The sequence below is a fragment of the Dermacentor silvarum genome, chromosome 1 (assembly GCF_013339745.2).
Source record: "Dermacentor silvarum isolate Dsil-2018 chromosome 1, BIME_Dsil_1.4, whole genome shotgun sequence".
Classification (NCBI taxonomy): Eukaryota; Metazoa; Arthropoda; class Arachnida; order Ixodida; family Ixodidae; genus Dermacentor; species Dermacentor silvarum.
Genome location: NC_051154.1, coordinates 268,752,545 through 268,778,275, shown reverse-complemented (window position 1 = coordinate 268,778,275; position 25,731 = coordinate 268,752,545). Strand labels below are relative to the sequence as shown.

The window sequence follows — 25,731 nt, the reverse complement described above, 5'->3', positions numbered from 1 at the left end:
CTTGCAAAGGTCGACATCTTCTATGTACTTGGTGAAGTTTTCGCCGGGTAGCTGGGAACGGCTGCGCAAGCGCTCATCGGCACGGAGCTTCCGCATCGCAGGGCGACCGAACACTTGTGTAATGCGCGCCTTGAAATCTGACCAAGTGCTGAGGTCGGATTCGTGGTTGTGGTACCACACCCTAGCGACACCCGTGAGATAGAACTTGGCGTAGCTGAGCTTCGCAGCATCGTACCATTTATTGGGGGCACTCACCCGCTCGTATAACGAGAGCCAATCTTCTACGTCGTATTCGTCGGAGCCGCTGAAGACGGGAGGATCGCGTTGACGCATTGAGCCAGGACAAATCAATGTTGGCGATGCCGGAGGTGTTGTTTGGCTGGCATCGTCAGGCATGATGGCCGGCAGTGTCCGATTGCATAGTTCCAGGGTTGGGGAAGTAGAACCCAGCACAGCTCCACCAAATATGTAATGCGGTTTATTGACAGCTCAGAAACGCGACCGTCTCAGTCAAACGTCAGATACGGAGAGCGCGAGCCCTTCATCGTCGACGGGCCGATGATGATAGTGCGTCCATAGGGCGCACCAGTCTTCTTCGCTACAATATATATATATATATATATATATATATATTATATATGTTGTGTGTGTGTAGCCTCCATATGCTGCCAACCCCTCCTAAACAACAGTTTGCCAATGTTTTTCGAATGCTTACGTACGTGTGGTTTTCTGAGCCAGATGCAGCACGATACTTTCAATAAACGAAGCCGTCTGAGCGTGCGAAATGAGTTGTGCAATATGAGGGGCTCCACTTCAGAGCCGTCGGAAAGAAAGGCTTCCACTACAGTTTATAAGTCAGAAGCCGTGAGTAGCCGCGTCTGCCGTCGCGGAATTTTACTGATGGTTAACGCCTCCACCCATTCCATTCCATTCCATTCCCATCCCATTCATGCTCATTCGCATCCCATTCATTGGCATCGCCATCCATTATAATTCCGTCCATTTGTCTGGAATGCGCAGAACAACATCGTCTTCGGAAAACTAAACGACAATTCAATTAAAAAAAATGATACGCCTTTCTGCAGTTTCTCACGTGATAGATATCCCCAACATGGGATTTCTTTCTTAGTTATAAGCACGTCTAAATTCACGAAGTAAGTACTGAAATTTTTTCTATATATGGCAACCACTGGTGCATATTGCGTGAAAACAGCGCAAGAGCTATTTAGTCCGGAGTACCAGCATATCGCAGTATCCTTCCAATAATTCGCAAGAGGACAGAACTACGGAGACGGTGGCCATGAGTTCTATAAGCGAAGCAGGAAACACGTGACTAAACATACATGGTAAAGAGTCATTTGCGGACAGCTCAGGTGGCGTGAAGGGCGGGTAAGCAGTGAGCATAAAGAACACCTTGTGTTCTCGCAGATTATCTCGTGCAGTCTCCACGCCGCGTACCCTGAGCGGACCAATCACTATTGCTTTGGCGCTCTATGGCCATAGTGTCCTTTGTGGCATTAAGCACCATCAATCATCTTCATCAACATCTGCACACTGCGTTCGCTCTTGGCAGAGTGCTGTAAAGCTAGTATCTGTCACAACACAGCAGCATCTTTTGTTATCATACTCTTCTAAAGACGCGCTTTCCTGTTGCGAAGTGTCGTCGTGACCCGGTGTGTGGTTCAGAGAGACTGTACAGTCACTTTGGGGCAAGCATCGCGGTGACAGCCAATTTACACAGATTCACATTTCTTCCTTCGTCGCCAACGTACGTAGCTATTAAAGCTGACTTTATTCATGCCAAGGTGAATAAAGGCACGCCCGATACAATTTCAGACTATGCACGCCCCTTAATGCTCTCCTAACTGAGAACAAAAGAAGCAAGGATGCTCATCCGCAACGGAATGCATGATGACTTACCCGTCCACCCTGGCAAACCTCGAAAGCCACCATCGAAGGGCCGCGTCGGGTCCTTGTCGGCCGCGGACGCTCAGGCGTGGGAGGCTCCAAGCTGCTCTCGTCCTGTTGCTGCGTCGCAGCTGCGGAGGCTGCCGCATTGTCCTCCCATCGCTGCACATCAAAAGATACGCATGCATGTGACTCTACACAAGCTGCCAAATTACACAAGGTGGCTTGCCCATGTGACTGCGAAAAACGCGGAATCAAACTAAAGAGTGTCAATTAGAAGCCGTCCAAGTGAACCAAGCAAAAAACGGGTGGAAATTCTCCAACTGTTCCAGTTATAGCTACGACTTATTAAAAGTATAATAAATAAGGTCGTGTTACAAGCAATCTAGCAGCCCGCTATTACGCGCGTATTTCCATTTCGTGAGATTAAAAAAAAATAAACTTGCAGATGTTTTTTTTTTTTTTTTTTTTTTTTTTGGGGGGGGGGGGGGGACGCGAACGCGACAGCAGAACGCTGTACGTCTCTATTGTAGTGTGCTGTCCATAATAAGCGAAGGTCCGCGACGCCAGCGCGCCTGCTATGTTCATTAGTGGGTGCATATCGATGTCTCTTGTAGCGGGGCACATCACACAAACACAGCACGTAATTCTAGAGCCCATTGATTCTATACCCTAGCTGCCCTGGACCGGTTTCATTTTCTTAAATTTTTTTCCATTCTGCACGAAATATTTGGCCCCCACCTGAAGAAGCCGCTTACCGTGCACATTTTAGCTGACTTATGAACACGCGTGCCGGGGTTCAACCACAATAAATAAATAATAAATTGGTGGATGAATTAATAAATCAATCAAATCTGTGCTGTACAACGTCAACAAGAAGATGCGTGCTAAATATTTGCAACATAATCCTCCTACGCTATTCAGTCGAAGGGACAGAGTTGGATAACCTGTCGTTGATGGACGATTTTATAAAAGTTTCACTTTCCGCTTTGGTGATTCTACGGTGCTCACTTGCTCCTTTCCGCATTTTGCGAGTGGATGTGTGTGCGTTTCATGTTTCTTCTTTTGTCTCGTCTTTTGATCTATCGTTATGTAATAAAGCTGTGGTAGCATATATACCAAGCCGCATGCAGAGTTCGGCAAACCTGTCCACCTATCGTTAGAATTTCTCTCTCCAGAAAGAGCCTATTTTCCCATACTGGTTTACATACATGCTTTCCATGCAATACAATCTGGCAATACGCATGTTGAATGCCAGGTGGGTGGGCTATGCGGTGCGAATAACATAAGATGAAAGTGCACACTCAAGAGACTACAGGCTAACGCTGTCATAACCCATTGCCGACAGTCTGAACAGTTTTGCTGTCAGGACCGAATTTAAAAATATATTTTTGTTCACTACACTGTATACGCGGTGTCCCAGGAATCGTGCAGCCAGATTTATAGAAAGACACCAATAATCTTACGCGAATCAGACCTGGTGCATGCGTTTGCAAGTCTTGTTGCGGAACTGTCATTAGTCCTTGATATGACTTAACTATTTCATTGTTGTTCTAATTCTCAAGATGTCAATCAGGCGGTTGCAGGTAATCGTAAGACGCGTCCGAAATGCGATGTTTTCAGCAAGGTACACACCGCGTCGTTTTTGTTTTTTGTTTTTCTTGCAAGAAAACAGGCCGCGAACTGTGAAAAACATCACGTGAGTGCGCACCCGCGCAAACTATACTGTCCCTTCTGGGAGCACGCTAGTGCAATCTCAGTGGTATCTATGTTTCCTCCAATAATTACCAGAGGGAACTCTGGCGAACCCATCGTTCAGCCACGATGGTAATGGTGGGTATAGTAGATGGATTTCTCTTACATTCGAGCTTGTGACTTCAGATGACCTAGTGGCGTTGTTTGTTACACTCTCTCTTCATTATCGTAAACTCCAAAGCAATCCATGTTTCTCTTACACCAGAAGTCAATAAGGCTCCGCGAACTCGCATAATCGCGGCTGATTGCAGCTAGTCTGGATCTCCATAGCTGCCGCGTAACAGTGTCGATGTGAAGCATCTGTGAGACGTCCTCTGTTCGTATCCTTCTGTCGGACAGTTTTAATAGTGTTTATTTCGTTATATATACCACCGCACTTTCTCGAAAATGATCAGTTTCAAATGTCAAGAAGTCATTTAAAGCCAGAAGGACCAGGTTTAGGCAAATCCATCTGCTAACCATCATTCCTATGGTCGCTGAACCAAGCCTGCCTGCGGCTTCCATGGATAGAAGTGCCACAGTTTCCTTCACTTTATGCCTGATATACTCTATCAGTGGTAAACGAAGGTGTTCATCGGTTGCTGGGCCAAGCGTCGTAGTGGCCTTATCAGCACGCGCGTTAGTTCTGTCCACGACGCGCCAACTGCTCCCGGCTAATACTGCGTATCAAGCGCAAGCGAATGCACTGCCTAAACGGTGAGCCTTTTTTTGACCGTCCACATGGTCTGGTTTATTTTTTAGCTTTGCATCCAACTTACTGCCCGTGTTTCTCCCTCTTTCTTTTTGTTAGCTCTTCGGTGGATGGCGGAAGTCAGTAGATGGCCTTAGCGGCTCGACGACGTAGTTGACTGGCGTCGTCTGTTGTACGACGTGGTAGGGACCGTGGTATTGAGCGAGGAGTTTAGAGGATAGACCAGGGATGCTTGAAGGTATCCACAGCCAGACTAGTGAGTCCGACTGCTAGGTGCAGGGAGGGCGGTCATCATCGCGACAGAATTTTTGGAGACTCTCGTCTTCCGCCGTGAACGAACGGGCCAGCTGACGGCATTCCTCGAAATGCTTGAAGGCTTCAGACAGAGGCGTGCCCTCTGATGGGTCAGGCCGGTAGGGGAGAATGGTGTCGAGCATACAGGTAGGCTCACGGACATATACGAGAACGAATGGCGAAAATCCCGTTATGGCCTGTAAAGCGGTGTTATAGGCGTACGTAACGTATGGCAAAACGAGGTCCCAGTTGGTATGATCCATGTCATGTACATGGATAGCATGTCACCCAAAGTACGACTGAACCGCTCTGTTATGCCGTTCGTTAGAGGATGATAAGCAGTAGTGGTGCGATGGACGCTATTGCACGCGGTCAGAAGGGCGTTAAGAACTTCGGACAGAAACGCACGTCCTCTGTAACTCAGAAGTTCCCGTGGTGCCCCATGACGCAGTATGAAGTGATGTAGGAGGAAGGGCGCAATGTCGCGGGCTGTCGCTGTTTGCAGTGCTGCATTTTCTGCATAGCGGGTGAGGTGGTCGACAGCGACAATAATGCAGCAATTTCAGCTGATGTGCGGGGAAGAGGGCCGTAGAGATCGATGCCGACGCGGTCGAATGGTCGTGACAGACAAGGAATGGGTTGCAAAGGACCAGAAGGACGAGGAGCAGGAAGCATGCGTCGTTGGCACGCTGTGCACGAGCGAATGTACTTTCGCACAAAATTGTACATGCCACGCCAATAAAAGCGGGAGCGAAGCCTGGCGTAAGTCTTGAAGAGGCCGGCATGGGCGCATTGCGGGTCTGAATGGAGAGCGGAGCATACATCTGTGCGCAGATGGCGGGGAACGACTAACAACCATTTGCGACCGTCGCAAGCGTAATTTCGACGATAGAGAACACCATCCCGCCAATCGAAATGAGAACCTTGGCGGCGGATAGCGCGTAAAGGGCGTGTTGTTGAAGTGTCAGAAATGCAATCCATAGGTGCCGCCATCCAGGGATTTTTGCGTTGCTCCACAGCCGTGTTGACGTGCACAAGCGAACAAAACGCCGATTAGATGGCTGAAATGCAAGTCATGTCACTTGGTGAAGGCGACCGAGAGAAGGCATCCGCGTCGGTGTGTTTACTGGTAGACCGGTAAATGACGCGTATGTCGCAGTCTTGTAACCGCAGAGCACATCGCGCAAGGCGGCCAGACGGATCTCTTAAAGTCGATAACCAACATAGAGCATGGTGATCTGTAACGACGTCGAATGGGCGGCCGTACAGGTAGCGTCGGAATTTTTCAAGGGGCCAGATGATAGCCATACACTCCTTTTCGGTGACGGAGTAGTTAGATTCCGCTTTCGTTAGGGTTCGACTGGCGTAGGCTACTACGTATTCAGCATACCCACTTTTTCGCTGTGCAAGCACGGCACCAATTCCTACGCCGCTCGCGTCGGTGTGGACTTACGTGGGGGCCGTGGTGTCGAAATGGCGCAGTACGGGAGGCGAAGTGAGCAAACGCCGCATAGTTTCAAAAGCATCGTCGCAACCTGTAGCCCAAGTAGAAAGTCGTGTGTCGCCGCGAAGCAGCTCAGTCAGCGGAGCAATGATAAAAGCGAAATTCCCGATAGAGCGACGAAAGTATTAGCAGAGCCCGATAAAGCTCCGAAGTTCTTTCAGGGACGTGGGTTTCGGGAATTCGGCGACGGCGCGAAGTTTGGAAGGATCAGGGAGTATGCCATCTTTCGATACGACGTGTCCGAGTATAGCAAGCTGTTTGGCTCCAAAGCGACATTTCCTCAAGTTGAGTTGGAGGCCTGCCTCGGTGATGCACTGCAGGACTAGTTCGAGATGGTACAGATGTGCGGAAAAATCTGGAGAAAAGACGACGACATCATCAAGGTAACATAAGCATGAATTCCATTTTAGCCCACGAAGCAGATTGTCCATCATTCGTTCGAATGTAGCAGGGGCATTGCAAAGCCCAAACGGCATAACGTTAAATTCATATAGGCCATCTGGGGTCACGAAGCCTGTCTTCAGGCGATCGGCGGGCCATCGGCGGGCGATCGGTGGGATCCATAGGCACTTGCCAATAGCGTGAGCGTAAATAGAGCGGAGAAAAATACTCTGCGCCTTGCAAACAATCCAGAGCATCGTCGATGCGCGGTAAAGGGTAGACGTCTTTGCGAGTTATCTTATTAAGACGGCGGTAGTCAACGCAAAATCGAATTGAGCCATCTTTCTTCTAAACCAGGACTACAGGCGACGCCCAGAGACTATAAGAAGGTTGAACCACTCCACGCTCAAGCATTCGGCTTACTTGATTTTCCATAACGCGGCGCTCCGCGGTTGATACACGTTAAGGCCTCTGGCGCAGTGGTGCATAGGTGCCGGTGTCGATGTCATGACGTGCAGTCAATGCGCGGCCTAGTGAATCGTGTTGACAGTCGAACGTAGATTGGTATTTTCGTAGAAGGCTGAGAAGCTGCGCAGGGCTCAAGAGGGCATCTACTGAACTATGAAAGACGTCTTGCGTAGGCTCGGAACAAGGCAAGCTATAAGTCAACGAGTTCGCGTCTGAACAGGTGTGGTCAAGATTCGCGTCAAAGATGGTTACTGAGTCGGCAGACTGAAGACGTCCAAGGCACTCGCCACGACGTAAGACGAGGGGCGTGGCCTTAGCGTTGGAAACGAGCAGTCGCGTGCAGCCACCGCTGACAGTTAGGACACCGAAGGGAAGGGAACGTCGTCGAAGAACAAAAATGTCGGATGGGACAAACAGGGCAGGAGTGTCAGTGGCGAAAATAGAGCAGGCATGCGCAATCACCGAAGAGTGCGGAGGGATCATGGCGTCTTCTGTAACGACCAGTTTGTCGCCGAGATCATCACGGTCATGTGAACGGGTATCGGGAAGCGGAGAAAATTCAACTTCAGCGCGAGAACAATCAATGGCAGCCTGATGATCGGAAAGGAAGTCCCACCCCAAGATGACGTCGTATGAACAGGACGAGAGGACGACGAACTCGACTGTATACGTGTATCCTTGAATGACGATGCGGGCGGTACATGCGGCAACAGGGGTAATGCACTGGGAAGTTGCTGTCCGGAGTGACAGCGCAGATAAGGGCGTCATTACTTTTCGAAGCTTGCGGCAAAGTTCTTCCGTAACTACTGAAACGGCGGCGCCTGTGTTGACTAATGCCAGTGTGACGACTCCTTCAATAGATACTTCGATTGCGTTCGTCGGAAGAGAGCGAGGCCTTGTGTGGTTCGGCTGGAACGCAGTTCTCGCCTCTTGAACTGCGGAAGCTAGTTTTCCTCCTCCGATGGGGCCGGACGCCGCCGCATGGGCGAAACTGGGCGGCCACGAGGGAATGGCGAGCGACGATCACGGGCAGGAGGAATGACGTTGCGCGTAGACGGCAAGTGCGAATCATTTGGCGGCGAGATGGACGAAGCTGGCGAAACGTAGGAGGAGAAAGGGTGCTCATGACCTTGAAGCCATAAGCGACGGCGACAGTGCCGTGGCACGTGACCAGGGATACCACAGAAGAAGCACACGGGGCGATTGTCGGGTGTACGCCAGGATCCCGTGCTAGCTGGTGATCTGGTGGTGTACACTGGAGGGATTGGACGCGGCGGCGCAGCAAACGTTGGTGCTGAAAAAGTCGATGGAAGTGGCTGTGCTGCAACCTCAGCGAAGCTGAGAGGTACAGGCAATGGTGGTGCTGTACGAGGGGACTGCATAGCTTCGCACACTTGTTCCTGGAGCATTTGACGCAACGAAGGAGCCAAGGACGGCGTGGGTCCGGGGACGGCGGTGAGTAGGGATAGCTGGCGGGCGACTTCGGAGCTTATGAATTCCTTGATTTAGCCGAGCAGATAGTCGTTGTTAGTCACAGCGGATACATTTGCAATCGAAGTATCGGGGATATAAGACAGACGTTGCCTCCTGAGTTCGTCGTAGCTCTCACAAAGTTCAGCGACCTCGACCACGGTCCGCGGGATTTTCGAGAGGAGCATTTGGAATGCGTCGTCTTCGATGCCATTCAGTACGTGACGGATCTTGTCAGACTCAGTCGTCGATGGAAGGACGCGCTTGCAAAGGTCGACATCTTGTATGTACTTGGTGAAGTTTTCGCCGGGTAGCTGGGAACGGCTGCGCAAGCGCTCTTCGGCACGGAGCTTCCGCACCGCAGGGCGACCGAAGACTTGTGTAATGCGCGCCTTGAAATCTGACCAAGTGTTGAGGTCGGATTCGTGGTTGTGGTACCACACGCTAGCGACACCCGTGAGATAGAAGTTCGCGTAGCTGAGCTTCGCAGCATCGTACCATTTATTGTGGGCACTCACCCGCTCGTATAACGAGAGCCAATCTTCTACGTCGAGTTCGTCGGAGCCGCTGAAGACGGGAGGATAGCGTTGACGCATTGAGCCAGGACAAATCAATGCTGGCGATCTCGGAGGTGTTGTTTCGCTGGCGTCGTCAGGCATGATGGCCGGCAATGTCCGATTGCATAGTTCCAGGGTTGGGGAAGTAGAACCCAGCACAGCTCCACCAAATATGTAATGCGGTTTATTGACAGCTCAGAAACGCGACCGTCTCAGTCAAACGACAGACACGGAGAGCGCGAGCCCATCATGGTCGGCGGGGGCCGATGATGATAGTGCGTCCATAAAGCGCGCCAGTCTTCTTCGCTACAATATATATATATATATATATATATATATATATATATATATATATACATATATATATATATATATATGTTGTGTGTGTGTGTGCGTGCGTGCGTGTGTGCGTGCGTGCGTGCGTGCGTGCGCGTGTGCGTGCGCGTGTGTGTGTGCGGCCTCCACACGCTGCCAACCCCTACTAAACACCAGTTTGCCAATGTTTTTCGAATGCTTACGTACGTGTGGTTTCCCGAGCCAGATGCAGCACGATACTTTCAGTAAACGAAGCCGTCTGAGCGTGCGAAATGAGTTGTGCAATATGAGGGGCTCCACTTCAGAGCCGTCGGAAAGAAAGGCTTCCACTACAGTTTATAAGTCAGAAGCCGTGAGTAGCCGCGTCTGCCGTCGCGGAATTTTAATGATGGTTAACGCCTCGACCCATACCATTCCATTTCATTCTCATCCCATTCATTCTGATTCGCATCCCATTCATTGGCATCCCCACCCATTATAATTCCGTTCATTTGTCTGGAACGCGCAGAACAACATCCTCTTCGGAAAACGAAACGACAACTCAATAAAAAAATGATATGCCTTTCTGCAGTTTCTCACGTGATAGATATCCCCAACTTGGGATTTCTTTGTTAGTTATAAGCACGCTAAAATTCACGCAGTAAGTACAGGAAATATTTCTATATATGGCAACCACTGGTGCATATTGCGTGAAAAAAGCGCAAAAGCTACTTAGTCCGGAGTACCAGCATATCGCAGTATCCTTCCAATAATTCACAAGAGGACAGAACTACCGAGAAGGTGGCCATGAGTTTGATAAGCGAAGCAGCAAACACGTGACTAAAGGTGCATGGCAAAGAGGCATTTGCGGACAGCTCAGGTGGCGTGAAGGGCGGGTAAGCAGTGAGCATAAAGAACACCTTGTGTTCTCGCAGATTGTCTCGTGCAGTTTCCACACCGCGTACCCTGAGCGGACCAATCACTATTGCTTTGGCGCTCTATGGCCATAGTGTCCTTTGTGGCATTAAGCACCATCAATCATCATTCATCAACATCTGCACACTGCGTTCGCTCTTGGCAGAGAGTTGTAAAGCTAGTATCTGTCACAACATAGCAGCATCTTTTGTTATCATACTCTTCTAAAGACGCGCTTTCCTGTTGCGAAGTGTCGTCGTGACCCGGTGTGTGGTCAGAGAAGACTGTACAGTCACATTGGGGCAAGCATCGCGGTGACGGTCAATTTACACAAGTTCACATTTCTTCCTTCGTCGCCAACGTTCGTAGCTATTAAAGCTGACTTTATTCCTGCCAAGGTGAATTAAGTCACGCCCGATACAATTTCCGACTATGCACGCCCCGTAATGCTCTCCTAACTGAGAACAAAAGAAGCAAGGATGCTCATCCGCAGTGGAACGCATGATGACTTACCCGTCCGCCCTGGAAGTCTTCGACAGCGATGATCGACGCTGCTCGTCCTGTACTTCTGCGTCGCGGATTTCTAGGCTTGTGGTGCTGGCGGCCGCTCTCCTCCTGCTGCGGCGTCGCAGCTGCGGAGGCTGCCGTGCTCCTCTCCGATCGCTGCACATCAAAAGATACGCATGCATGTGACTCTACACAAGCTCCCAAATTACACAAGGTGGCTTGCCCATGCGATTGCGAAAAACGCGGCATCCAAACTGAAGAGTGTCAATTAGAAGCCGTCCAAGTGAACCAAGAAAAAAACGGGTGGAAATTCTCCAACTGTTCCAGTTATAGCCACGACTTATTAAATTTATAATAAATAAGGTCGTGTTACAAGCAATCTAGCGGCCCGCTATTACACGCGTATTTCCATTTCGTGCGATTAAAAAAAAATAAACTTGCAGATTTTTTTTTTTTTTTTTTTTTTTTGGGGGGGGGGGGGGTGAACGCGAACGCGACAGCAGAACGCTGTACGTCTGTATTATAATGTGCTGTCCATAATAAGCGAAGGTCCGTGACGCCAGCCTGCTGTGTTCATTATTGGGTGCATATAGATGTCTATTGTAGCGGGGCACATCACACACACAGAACGTAATTCTAGCGCCCATTGCTTCTATACCCTAGCTGCCCTGCACCGGTTTCATTTTCTTAAATTTTTTTTTCCATTCTGCACGAAATATTTTGCCCCCACCTGAAGAAGCCGCTTACCGTGCACATTCTAGCCGACTTATGAACACGCGTGCCGAGGTTCAACCACAATAAATAAATAATAAATAAATAAATAAATAAATAATAAATAAATAAATAATAAATAAATAAATAAATAAATAAATTGGTCGATGAGTTATTAAATCAATCAAGGCTATGCTGTACAACGTCAACAAGAACATGCGTACAAAATATTTGCAACAACATAATCCTCCTTTGCGATGCAGTCGAAGGGACAAAGATGGATAACCTGTTGTTTATGGACGATTTTGTAAAAGTTGCCCTTTCCGCTTTGGTGATTCTACGGTGCTCACTTGCTCCTTTCCGCATTTTGTGAGTGCATGTGTGTGCATTTAACGTTTGTTCTTTTGTCTCGTCCTTTGATTTATTGTTATGTAATAAAGCTGTAGTAGCATATATACCAAGCCGGATGCTGAGTTCGGCTAACCTGTCCACCTATCGTTAGAATTTCTCTCTCCAGAAAGAGCCTATTTTCCCATACTGGTTTACATGCATGCCTTGCATGCAATACAGTCTGGCAATACGCATGTTGAATGCGAGGTGGGTGGGTTATGCGGTGCGAATAACATAAAATGAAAGTGCACATTTAAAAGACTACAGGCTAGCGCTGTCATAACGCATTGCCGACATTCTGAACAGTTTTGCTGACCGGACCAAATTGAAAAATATATTTTTGTTCACTACACTGTATACGCAGTATCCCCGGAATCGTCCACACCGATTTATAGAAAGACACCAATAATCTTAAGTGAATCAGACCTGGTGCATGCGTTTGAAAGTCTTGTTCAGGAACTGTCAGTATTGTTTAGTCCTTGATATGACGTAACTATTTCATTCTTGTTCTAATTCTCAAGATGTCAATCAGGCGGTTGCAGGTAATCGTAAGACACGTCCGAAACGCGATGTTTTCAGCAAGGTACACATCGCGTCGTTTTTTTTTTTTTTTTTTTTTTTTTTTTCTTGCGGGAAAACAGCCCGCGAACTGTGAAAAACATCACGTGAGTGCGCACCCGCGCAAAATATACTGTCCCTTCTGGGAGCACGCTACTGCAGTCTCAGTGGTACCTAAGTTTCCTCCAATAATTACCAGAGGGAACTCTGGCGATCCCATCGTTCAGCCACGATGGTAATGGTGGGTATAGAAGATTGATTTCTCTGACATTCGAGCTTGTGACTTCAGATGACCTAGTGGCGTTGTTTGTTACACTCTCTCTTCATTATCGTAAACTTCAAAGCAATCCATGTTTCTCTTACACCAGAAGTCAATAAGGCTCCGCGAACTCGCATAATCGCGGCTGATTGCAGCTGGTCTGGATCTCCATAGCTGCCGCGTAACAGTGTCAATGTGAAGCATCTCTGAGACGTCCTCTGTTCGTATCCTTCTGTCGGACAGTTTTAATAGTGTTTATTTCGTTATATATACCACCGCACTTTCTCGAAAATGATCAGTTTTCAATGTCAAGAAGTCATTTAAAGCCAGAAGGACCAGGTTTAGGCAAATCCATCTGCTAACCATCATTCCTATGGTCGCTGAACCAAGCCTGCCTGCAGCTTCCGTGGATAGAAGTGCCGCAGTTTCCTTCACTTTATGCCTGATATACTCTATCAGTGGTAAACGAAGGTGTTCATCGGTTGCTGGACCAAGCATCTTAGTGGCCTTATCAGTACGCGCATTAGTTCTGTCCACGACGCGCAAACTGCTCCCGGCTAATATTGCGTATCAAGCACAAGGAAATGCACTGCCCTTTAGGTGAGCCTTTTTTTGACCGTCCACATGGTCTGGTTTATTTTTTAGCTTTGCATCCAACTTACTGCCCGTGTTTCTCCCTTTTTCTTTTTGTTAGCTCTTCGGTGGATGGCGGAAGTCAGTAGATGGCGTTAGCGGCTCAACGACGTAGTCGACTGGCGTCGTCTGTTGTACGACGCGGTAGGGACCGTGGTATTGAGCGAGGAGTTTAGAGGATAGACCAGGGGCGCATGAATGTATCCACAGCCAGATTAGTGAGTCCGACTGGTAGGTGCAGGGAGGTAGGTCATCATCGCGTCGGAATTTTTGGAGACTCTCGTCTTCCGCCGTGAACGAACGGGCCAGCTGACGGCATTCCTCGGCATGCTTGGAGGCTTCAGACAGAGGCGTTCCCTCTGATGGGTCAGGCCGGTAGGGGAGAATGCTGTCGAGCGTACAGGTAGGCTCACGGAGATATACGAGAAGGAATGGTGAAAATCCCGTTGTGGCCTGTAAAGCGGTGTTATAGGCGTACGTAACATATGGCAAGATGACGTCCTGGGTTGGTATGATCCATGTCATGTACTTGGATAGCATGTCACCCAAAGTACGATTGAACCGCTCTGCTATGCCGTTCGTTTGAGGATGATAAGCTGTAGTGGTGCGATGAACGGTATGGCACGCGGTTAGAAGGGCGTTAAGAACCTCGGACAGAAACGGACGTCCTCTGTCACTCAGAAGTTCCCGCGGTGCCCCATGACGCAGTATGAAGTGATGTAGGAGGAAGGACGCAATGTCGCGTGCTGTCGCTGTTTGCAGTGCTGCAGTGTCTGCATAGCGGGTGAGGTGGTCGACAGCGACCATAATTGAGTGATTTCAAGCTGATGTGCGGGGAAGAGGGCCGTAGAGATCGATGCCGACGCGGTCGAATGGTCGTGACGGACAAGGAATGGGCTGCAAAGGACCAGAAGGACGAGGAGCAGGAAGCTTGCGTCGTTGGCACGCTGTGCACGACCGAATGTACTTTCGCACAAAATTGTACATGCCACGCCAATAAAAGCGGGAGCGAAGCCTGGCGTAAGTCTTGAAGAGGCCGGCATGGGCGCATTGCGGGTCTGAATGGAGAGCGGAGCATACATCTGTGCGCAGATGGCGGGGAACGACTAACAACCATTTGCGACCGTCGCCAGCGTAATTTCGACGATAGAGAACACCATCCCGCCAATCGAAATGAGAACCTTGGCGGCGGATAGCGCGTAAAGGGCGTGTTGTTGAAGTGTCAGAAATGCAATCCATAAGTGCCGCCATCCAGGGATCTTTGCGTTGCTCCACAGCCGCGTTGACGTGCACAAGCGACGAAAACGCCGATTCGATGACTGAAATGCAAGTCATGTCACTTGGTGTAGGCGACCGAGAGAAGGCATCCGCGTCGGTGTGCTTACTGGTAGACCGGTAAATGACGCGTATGGCGCAGTCTTGTAACCGTAGAGCCCATCGCGCAAGGCGGCCAGACGGATCTTTTAAAGTTCATAACCAACACAGAGCATGGTGATCTGTAACGACGTCGAATGGGCGGCCGTACCGGTAGGGTCGGAATTTTTCAAGGGGCCAGATGACAGCCAGAGACTCCTTTTCGGTGACGGAGTAGTTAGATTTCGCTTTCGTTAGGGTTCGGCTGGCGTGGGCTACAAGGTATTCATCATGCCCACTTTTTCGCTGTGCAAGCACGGCACCAAGTCCCACGCCGCTGGCGTCGGTGTGGACTTACGTGGGGGCCGTCGGGTCGAAATGGTGCAGTACGGGAGGCGAAGTGAGCAAACGCCGCATAGTTTCAAAAGCATCGTGGCAACCTGTAGCCCAAGTAGAAAGTCGTGTGTCGCCGCGAAGCAGTTGAGTCAGCGGAGCAATGATAGAAGCGAAATTCCGGATAAAGCGACGAAAGTAGGAGCAGAGCCCGATAAAGCTCCGAAGTTCTTTCAGGGACGTGGGTTTCGGGAATTCGGTGAAGGCGCGAAGTTTGGAAGGATCAGGGAGTATGCCATGTTTCGATACGACGTGTCCGAGTATAGCAAGCTGCTTGGCTGCAAAGCGACATTTCTTCAAGTTGAGTTGGAGGCCTGCCTCGGTGATGCACTGCAGGACTAGTTCGAGACGGTACAGATGTGTGGGAAAATCTGGAGAAAAGACGACGACATCATCAAGGTAACATAAGCATGTCTTCCATTTTAGCCCACGAAGCAGATTGTCCATCATTCGCTCGAATGTAGCAGGGGCATTGCAACGCCCAAACGGCATAACGATAAATTCATATAGGCCATATGGTGTCACGAAGGCTGTCTTTGGGCGATCGGCAGGATCCATAGGCACTTGCCAATAGCCTGAGCGTAAATCGAGCGGAGAAAAATACTCTGCGCCTTGCAAATAATCCAGAGCATCGTCGATGTGCGGTAAAGGGTAGACGTCTTTGCGAGTTATCTTATTAAGACGGCGGTAGTCAACGCAAAATCGAATTGAGACATCTTTCTTCTTAACCAGGACTACAGGCGACGCCCAGAGACTATTAGAAGGTTGAACCACTCCACGCTCAGCATTTCGCTTACTTGATTTTCAATAACGCGGCGCTCCGCGGGTGATACACGATAAGGCCTCTGGCGCAGTGGTGCGTGGGTGCCGGTGTCGATGTCATGACGTACAGTCAATCTGCGGCCTAGTGGGGCGTTTTGACAGTCTAACGTAGATTGGTATTTCCGTAGAAGGCTGAGAAGCTGCGAATGCTGCGCAGGGCTCTAGGGGGCATCTACTGAACTATGAAAGACGTCTTGCGTAGGCTCGGAACAAGGCAAGCTATAAGTCAACGAGTTCGCGTCTGAACAGGTGTTGTCAAGATTCGCGTCAAAGATGGTTACAGAGTCGGCAGACTGAAGACGTCCAAGGCACTCGCAACGACGTAAGACGAGGGGCGTGGCCTTAGCGTTGGAAACGAGCAGTCGCGTGCAGCCACCGCTGCCAGTTAGAACACCGAAGGGAAGGGAACATCGTCGAAGAACAAAAATGTCGGATGGGACAAATAGGGCAGTAGTGTCAGTGGCGAAAGTAGAGCAGGCATGCGCAATCACCGAAGAGTGCGGGGGGATCGTAGCGTCTTCTGTAACGACCAGTTTGTCGCCGAGATCGTCAAGGTCATGTGAACGGGTATCAGTAAGCGGAGAAAATTCAACTTCAGCGCGAGAACAATCAATGACGGCCTGGAAGTCCCACCCCAAGATGACGTCGTATGAACAGGACGAGAGGACGACGAACTCGACTGTATACGTGTATCCTTGAATGACGATGTGGGCGGTACATGCGGCAACAGGGGTAGTGCACTGGGAACATGCTGTCCGGAGTGACGGCGCAGATAAGGGCGTCATTACTTTTCGAAGCTTGCGGCAAAGTTCTTCCGTAACTACTGAAACGGCGGCGCCTGTGTTGACTAATGCCAGTGTGACGACTCCTTCAACTGATACTTCGATTGCGTTCGTCGGAATAGAGCGAGGCCTTGTGTGGTTCGGCTGGAACGCAGTTCTCGCCTCTTGAACTGCGGAAGCTAGTTTTCCTGCTCCGATGGGGCCGGACGCCGCCGCATGGGCGAAACTGGGCGGCCACGAGGGAATGGCGAGCGACGATCACGGGCAGGAGGAATGACGTTGCGCGTAGACGGCAAGTGCGAATCATTTGGCGGCGAGATGGACGAAGCTGGCGAAACGTAGGAGGAGAAAGGGTGCTCATGACCTTGAAGCCATAAGCGACGGCGACAGTGCCGTGCCACGTGACCAGGGATACCACAGAAGAAGCACACGGGGCGATTGTCGGGTGTACGCCAGGATCCCGTGCTAGCTGGTGATCTGGTGGTGTACACTGGAGGGATTGGACGCGGCGGCGCAGCAAACGTTGGTGCTGAAAAAGTCGATGGAGGTGGCTGTGCTGCAACCTCAGCGAAGCTGAGAGGTACAGGCAATGGTGGTGCTGTACGAGGGGACTGCATAGCTTCGCACACTTGTTCCTGGAGCATTTGACGCAACGGAGGAGCCAAGGACGGCATGGGTCCGGGGACGGCGGTGAGTAGGGATAGCTGGCGGGCGACTTCGGAGCGTATGAATTCCTTGATTTCGCCGAGCAGATAGTCGTTGTTAGTCACAGCGGATACATTTGCAATCGAAGTATCGGGGATAGAAGACAGACGTTGCCTCCTGAGTTCGTTGTAGCTCTCACAAAGTTGAGCGACCTCGACCACGGTCCGCGGGATTTTCGAGAGGAGCATTTGGAATGCGTCGTCTTCTATGCCATTCAGTACGTGACGGATCTTGTCAGACTCAGTCATCGATGGAAGGACGCGCTTGCAAAGGTCGACATCTTCTATGTACTTGGTGAAGTTTTCGCCGGGTAGCTGGGAACGGCTGCGCAAGCGCTCTTCGGCACGGAGCTTCCGCATCGCAGGGCGACCGAACACTTGTGTAATGCGCGCCTTGAAATCTGACCAAGTGCTGAGGTCGGATTCGTGGTTGTGGTACCACACCCTAGCGACACCCGTGAGATAGAACTTGGCGTAGCTGAGCTTCGCAGCATCGTAGCATTTATTGTGGGCACTCACCCGCTCGTATAACGAGAGCCAATCTTCTACGTCGTATTCTTCGGAGCCGCTGAAGACGGGAGGATCGCGTTGACGCATTGAGCCAGGACAAATCAATGTTGGCGATGCCGGAGGTGTTGTTTGGCTGGCATCGTCAGGCATGATGGCCTGCAGTGTCCGATTGCATAGTTCCAGGGTTGGGGAAGTAGAACCCAGCACAGCTCCACCAAATATGTAATGCGGTTTATTGACAGCTCAGAAACGCGACCGTCTCAGTCAAACGTCAGACACGGAGAGCGCGAGCCCTTCATCGTCGACGGGCCGATGATGATAGTGCGTCCATAGGGCGCACCAGTCTTCTTCGCTACAATATATATATATATGTTGTGTGTGTGTAGCCTCCATATGCTGCCAACCCCTCCTAAACAACAGTTTGCCAATGTTTTTCGAATGCTTACGTACGTGTGGTTTCCCGAGCCAGATGCAGCACGATACTTTCAGTAAACGAAGCCGTCTGAGCGTGCGAAATGAGTTGTGCAATATGAGGGGCTCCACTTCAGAGCCGTCGGAAAGAAAGGCTTCCACTACAGTTTATAAGTAAGAAGCCGTGAGTAGCCGCGTCTTCCGTCGCGGAATTTTAATGATGGTTAACGCCTCCACCCATTCCATTCCATTCCATTCCCATTCATTCTCATTCGCATCCCATTCATTGGCATCGCCATCCATTATAATTCCGTCCATTTGTCTGGAATGCGCAGAACAACATCCTCTTCAGAAAACTAAACGGCAATTCAATATAAAAAAAATGATACGCCTTTCTGCAGTTTCTCACGTGATAGATATCCCCAACATGGGATTTTTTTCTTAGTTATAAGCACGTCTAAATTCACGAAGTAAGTACTGAAATTTTTTCTATATATGGCAACCACTGGTGCATATTGCGTGAAAACAGCGCAAGAGCTATTTAGTCCGGAGTACCAGCATATCGCAGTATCCTTCCAATAATTCGCAAGAGGACAGAACTACCGAGACGGTGGCCATGAGTTCTATAAGCGAAGCAGGAAACACGTGACTAAACGTACATGGTAAAGAGTCATTTGCGGACAGCTCAGGTGGCGTGAAGGGCGGGTAAGCAGTGAGCATAAAGAACACCTTTTGTTCTCGCAGATTATCTCGTGCAGTCTCCACACCGCGTACCCTGAGCGGACCAATCACTATTGATTTGGCGCTCTATGGCCATAATGGCCTTTGTGGCATTAAACACCATCACTCATCATCATCAACACCTGCACACCGCGTTCGCTCTTGGCAGAGTGTTGTAAAGCTAGTATCTCTCACAACATAGCAGCATATTTTGCTATCATACTCTTCTAAAGACGCGCTTTCCTCTTGCGAAGTGTCGTCGTGACCCGGTGTGTGGTCCAGAAAGACTGTCCAGTCACTTTGGGGCAAGCATCGCGGTGACGGTCAATTTACACAAATTCACATTTCTTCCTTCGTCGCCAACGTACGTAGCTATTAAAACTGACTTTATTCCTGCCAAGGTGAATTAAGTCACGCCCGATACAATTTCAGACTATGCACGCCCCGTAATGCTCTCCTAACTGAGAACAAAAGAAGCAAGGATGCTCATCCGCAATGGAATGCACGATGACTTACCCGTCCGCCCTGGCAATCCTGGAAAGAGACTATCGAGGCGCCGCGTCTGCTGCTTGTCGGCCGCGGACGCTCAGGTGTGCGGGGCTCGAAGGGGCTCTCGTTTTCCTGCGGCGTCGCAGCTGCGGAGGCTGCCGTGCTCCTCTCCGATCGCTGCACATCAAAAGATACGCATGCATGTGACTCTACACAAGCTCCCAAATTACACAAGGTGGCTTGCCCATGCGATTGCGAAAAACGCGGAATCAAACTAAAGAGTGTCAATTAGAAGCCGTCCAAGTAAACCAAGCAAAAAATGGGTGGAAATTCTCCAACTGTTCCAGTTATAGCCACGACTTATTAAATTTATAATAAATAAGGTCGTGTTACAAGCAATCTAGCGGCCCGCTATTACACGCGTATTTCCATTTCGTGCGATTAAAAAAAAAATAAACTTGCAGATTTTTTTTTTTTTTTTTGGGGGGGGGGGGGGGGTGGAACGCGAACGCGACAGCAGAACGCTGTACGTCTGTATTATAATGTGCTGTCCATAATAAGCGAAGGTCCGTGACGCCAGCCTGCTGTGTTCATTATTGGGTGCATATAGATGTCTATTGTAGCGGGGCACATCACACACACAGAACGTAATTCTAGCGCCCATTGCTTCTATACCCTAGCTGCCCTGCACCGGTTTCATTTTCTTAAATTTTTTTTTCCATTCTGCACGAAATATTTTGCCCCCACCTGAAGAAGCCGCTTACCGTGCACATTCTAGCCGACTTATGAACACGCGTGCCGAGGTTCAACCACAATAAATAAATAATAAATAAATAAATAAATAAATAAATAAATAAATAAATAAATAAATAAATAAATAAATAAATAAATTGGTCGATGAGTTATTAAATCAATCAAGGCTATGCTGTACAACGTCAACAAGAACATGCGTACAAAATATTTGCAACAACATAATCCTCCTTTGCGATGCAGTCGAAGGGACAAAGATGGATAACCTGTTGTTTATGGACGATTTTGTAAAAGTTGCCCTTTCCGCTTTGGTGATTCTACGGTGCTCACTTGCTCCTTTCCGCATTTTGTGAGTGCATGTGTGTGCATTTAACGTTTGTTCTTTTGTCTCGTCCTTTGATTTATTGTTATGTAATAAAGCTGTAGTAGCATATATACCAAGCCGGATGCTGAGTTCGGCTAACCTGTCCACCTATCGTTAGAATTTCTCTCTCCAGAAAGAGCCTATTTTCCCATACTGGTTTACATGCATGCCTTGCATGCAATACAGTCTGGCAATACGCATGTTGAATGCGAGGTGGGTGGGTTATGCGGTGCGAATAACATAAAATGAAAGTGCACATTTAAAAGACTACAGGCTAGCGCTGTCATAACGCATTGCCGACATTCTGAACAGTTTTGCTGACCGGACCAAATTGAAAAATATATTTTTGTTCACTACACTCTATACGCAGTATCCCCGGAATCGTCCACACCGATTTATAGAAAGACACCAATAATCTTAAGTGAATCAGACCTGGTGCATGCGTTTGAAAGTCTTGTTCAGGAACTGTCAGTATTGTTTAGTCCTTGATATGACGTAACTATTTCATTCTTGTTCTAATTCTCAAGATGTCAATCAGGCGGTTGCAGGTAATCGTAAGACACGTCCGAAACGCGATGTTTTCAGCAAGGTACACATCGCGTCGTTTTTTTTTTTTTTTTTTTTTTTTTTCTTGCGGGAAAACAGCCCGCGAACTGTGAAAAACATCACGTGAGTGCGCACCCGCGCAAAATATACTGTCCCTTCTGGGAGCACGCTACTGCAGTCTCAGTGGTACCTAAGTTTCCTCCAATAATTACCAGAGGGAACTCTGGCGATCCCATCGTTCAGCCACGATGGTAATGGTGGGTATAGAAGATTGATTTCTCTGACATTCGAGCTTGTGACTTCAGATGACCTAGTGGCGTTGTTTGTTACACTCTCTCTTCATTATCGTAAACTTCAAAGCAATCCATGTTTCTCTTACACCAGAAGTCAATAAGGCTCCGCGAACTCGCATAATCGCGGCTGATTGCAGCTGGTCTGGATCTCCATAGCTGCCGCGTAACAGTGTCAATGTGAAGCATCTCTGAGACGTCCTCTGTTCGTATCCTTCTGTCGGACAGTTTTAATAGTGTTTATTTCGTTATATATACCACCGCACTTTCTCGAAAATGATCAGTTTTCAATGTCAAGAAGTCATTTAAAGCCAGAAGGACCAGGTTTAGGCAAATCCATCTGCTAACCATCATTCCTATGGTCGCTGAACCAAGCCTGCCTGCAGCTTCCGTGGATAGAAGTGCCGCAGTTTCCTTCACTTTATGCCTGATATACTCTATCAGTGGTAAACGAAGGTGTTCATCGGTTGCTGGACCAAGCATCTTAGTGGCCTTATCAGTACGCGCATTAGTTCTGTCCACGACGCGCAAACTGCTCCCGGCTAATATTGCGTATCAAGCACAAGGAAATGCACTGCCCTTTAGGTGAGCCTTTTTTTGACCGTCCACATGGTCTGGTTTATTTTTTAGCTTTGCATCCAACTTACTGCCCGTGTTTCTCCCTTTTTCTTTTTGTTAGCTCTTCGGTGGATGGCGGAAGTCAGTAGATGGCGTTAGCGGCTCAACGACGTAGTCGACTGGCGTCGTCTGTTGTACGACGCGGTAGGGACCGTGGTATTGAGCGAGGAGTTTAGAGGATAGACCAGGGGCGCATGAATGTATCCACAGCCAGATTAGTGAGTCCGACTGGTAGGTGCAGGGAGGTAGGTCATCATCGCGTCGGAATTTTTGGAGACTCTCGTCTTCCGCCGTGAACGAACGGGCCAGCTGACGGCATTCCTCGGCATGCTTGGAGGCTTCAGACAGAGGCGTTCCCTCTGATGGGTCAGGCCGGTAGGGGAGAATGCTGTCGAGCGTACAGGTAGGCTCACGGAGATATACGAGAAGGAATGGTGAAAATCCCGTTGTGGCCTGTAAAGCGGTGTTATAGGCGTACGTAACATATGGCAAGATGACGTCCTGGGTTGGTATGATCCATGTCATGTACTTGGATAGCATGTCACCCAAAGTACGATTGAACCGCTCTGCTATGCCGTTCGTTTGAGGATGATAAGCTGTAGTGGTGCGATGAACGGTATGGCACGCGGTTAGAAGGGCGTTAAGAACCTCGGACAGAAACGGACGTCCTCTGTCACTCAGAAGTTCCCGCGGTGCCCCATGACGCAGTATGAAGTGATGTAGGAGGAAGGACGCAATGTCGCGTGCTGTCGCTGTTTGCAGTGCTGCAGTGTCTGCATAGCGGGTGAGGTGGTCGACAGCGACCATAATTGAGTGATTTCAAGCTGATGTGCGGGGAAGAGGGCCGTAGAGATCGATGCCGACGCGGTCGAATGGTCGTGACGGACAAGGAATGGGCTGCAAAGGACCAGAAGGACGAGGAGCAGGAAGCTTGCGTCGTTGGCACGCTGTGCACGACCGAATGTACTTTCGCACAAAATTGTACATGCCACGCCAATAAAAGCGGGAGCGAAGCCTGGCGTAAGTCTTGAAGAGGCCGGCATGGGCGCATTGCGGGTCTGAATGGAGAGCGGAGCATACATCTGTGCGCAGATGGCGGGGAACGACTAACAACCATTTGCGACCGTCGCCAGCGTAATTTCGACGATAGAGAACACCATCCCGCCAATCGAAATGAGAACCTTGGCGGCGGATAGCGCGTAAAGGGCGTGTTGTTGAAGTGTCAGAAATGCAATCCATAAGTGCCGCCATCCAGGGATCTTTGCGTTGCTCCACAGCCGCGTTGACGTGCACAAGCGACGAAAACGCCGATTCGATGACTGAAATGCAAGTCATGTCACTTGGTGTAGGCGACCGAGAGAAGGCATCCGCGTCGGTGTGCTTACTGGTAGACCGGTAAATGACGCGTATGGCGCAGTCTTGTAACCGTAGAGCCCATCGCGCAAGGCGGCCAGACGGATCTTTTAAAGTTCATAACCAACACAGAGCATGGTGATCTGTAACGACGTCGAATGGGCGGCCGTACCGGTAGGGTCGGAATTTTTCAAGGGGCCAGATGACAGCCAGAGACTCCTTTTCGGTGACGGAGTAGTTAGATTTCGCTTTCGTTAGGGTTCGGCTGGCGTGGGCTACAAGGTATTCATCATGCCCACTTTTTCGCTGTGCAAGCACGGCACCAAGTCCCACGCCGCTGGCGTCGGTGTGGACTTACGTGGGGGCCGTCGGGTCGAAATGGTGCAGTACGGGAGGCGAAGTGAGCAAACGCCGCATAGTTTCAAAAGCATCGTGGCAACCTGTAGCCCAAGTAGAAAGTCGTGTGTCGCCGCGAAGCAGCTGAGTCAGCGGAGCAATGATAGAAGCGAAATTCCGGATAAAGCGACGAAAGTAGGAGCAGAGCCCGATAAAGCTCCGAAGTTCTTTCAGGGACGTGGGTTTCGGGAATTCGGTGAAGGCGCGAAGTTTGGAAGGATCAGGGAGTATGCCATGTTTCGATACGACGTGTCCGAGTATAGCAAGCTGCTTGGCTGCAAAGCGACATTTCTTCAAGTTGAGTTGGAGGCCTGCCTCGGTGATGCACTGCAGGACTAGTTCGAGACGGTACAGATGTGTGGGAAAATCTGGAGAAAAGACGACGACATCATCAAGGTAACATAAGCATGTCTTCCATTTTAGCCCACGAAGCAGATTGTCCATCATTCGCTCGAATGTAGCAGGGGCATTGCAACGCCCAAACGGCATAACGATAAATTCATATAGGCCATATGGTGTCACGAAGGCTGTCTTTGGGCGATCGGCAGGATCCATAGGCACTTGCCAATAGCCTGAGCGTAAATCGAGCGGAGAAAAATACTCTGCGCCTTGCAAATAATCCAGAGCATCGTCGATGTGCGGTAAAGGGTAGACGTCTTTGCGAGTTATCTTATTAAGACGGCGGTAGTCAACGCAAAATCGAATTGAGACATCTTTCTTCTTAACCAGGACTACAGGCGACGCCCAGAGACTATTAGAAGGTTGAACCACTCCACGCTCAGCATTTCGCTTACTTGATTTTCAATAACGCGGCGCTCCGCGGGTGATACACGATAAGGCCTCTGGCGCAGTGGTGCGTGGGTGCCGGTGTCGATGTCATGACGTACAGTCAATCTGCGGCCTAGTGGGGCGTTTTGACAGTCTAACGTAGATTGGTATTTCCGTAGAAGGCTGAGAAGCTGCGAATGCTGCGCAGGGCTCTAGGGGGCATCTACTGAACTATGAAAGACGTCTTGCGTAGGCTCGGAACAAGGCAAGCTATAAGTCAACGAGTTCGCGTCTGAACAGGTGTTGTCAAGATTCGCGTCAAAGATGGTTACAGAGTCGGCAGACTGAAGACGTCCAAGGCACTCGCAACGACGTAAGACGAGGGGCGTGGCCTTAGCGTTGGAAACGAGCAGTCGCGTGCAGCCACCGCTGCCAGTTAGAACACCGAAGGGAAGGGAACATCGTCGAAGAACAAAAATGTCGGATGGGACAAATAGGGCAGTAGTGTCAGTGGCGAAAGTAGAGCAGGCATGCGCAATCACCGAAGAGTGCGGGGGGATCGTAGCGTCTTCTGTAACGACCAGTTTGTCGCCGAGATCGTCAAGGTCATGTGAACGGGTATCAGTAAGCGGAGAAAATTCAACTTCAGCGCGAGAACAATCAATGACGGCCTGGAAGTCCCACCCCAAGATGACGTCGTATGAACAGGACGAGAGGACGACGAACTCGACTGTATACGTGTATCCTTGAATGACGATGTGGGCGGTACATGCGGCAACAGGGGTAGTGCACTGGGAACATGCTGTCCGGAGTGACGGCGCAGATAAGGGCGTCATTACTTTTCGAAGCTTGCGGCAAAGTTCTTCCGTAACTACTGAAACGGCGGCGCCTGTGTTGACTAATGCCAGTGTGACGACTCCTTCAACTGATACTTCGATTGCGTTCGTCGGAATAGAGCGAGGCCTTGTGTGGTTCGGCTGGAACGCAGTTCTCGCCTCTTGAACTGCGGAAGCTAGTTTTCCTGCTCCGATGGGGCCGGACGCCGCCGCATGGGCGAAACTGGGCGGCCACGAGGGAATGGCGAGCGACGATCACGGGCAGGAGGAATGACGTTGCGCGTAGACGGCAAGTGCGAATCATTTGGCGGCGAGATGGACGAAGCTGGCG

The 25,731-nt window shown here is 49.8% G+C and overlaps 1 protein-coding gene across 1 annotated transcript in view; it reads right to left on the bottom strand.

Annotated features, from left to right (window-relative positions):
• The window catches only part of LOC119440238 (serine/arginine repetitive matrix protein 1-like), a 293,035-nt gene that overhangs the window by 209,362 nt on the left and 57,942 nt on the right, over positions 1-25,731 (bottom strand). The window contains exons 6-8 of the mRNA XM_049661047.1: positions 19,507-19,656; positions 10,751-10,900; positions 1,921-2,070 (exon numbers count right to left, since the gene is read on the bottom strand). Of these exons, the coding sequence (XP_049517004.1) occupies positions 1,921-2,070; positions 10,751-10,900; positions 19,507-19,656 (450 nt within the window). The remainder of the gene's footprint in view (positions 1-1,920; positions 2,071-10,750; positions 10,901-19,506; positions 19,657-25,731) is intronic.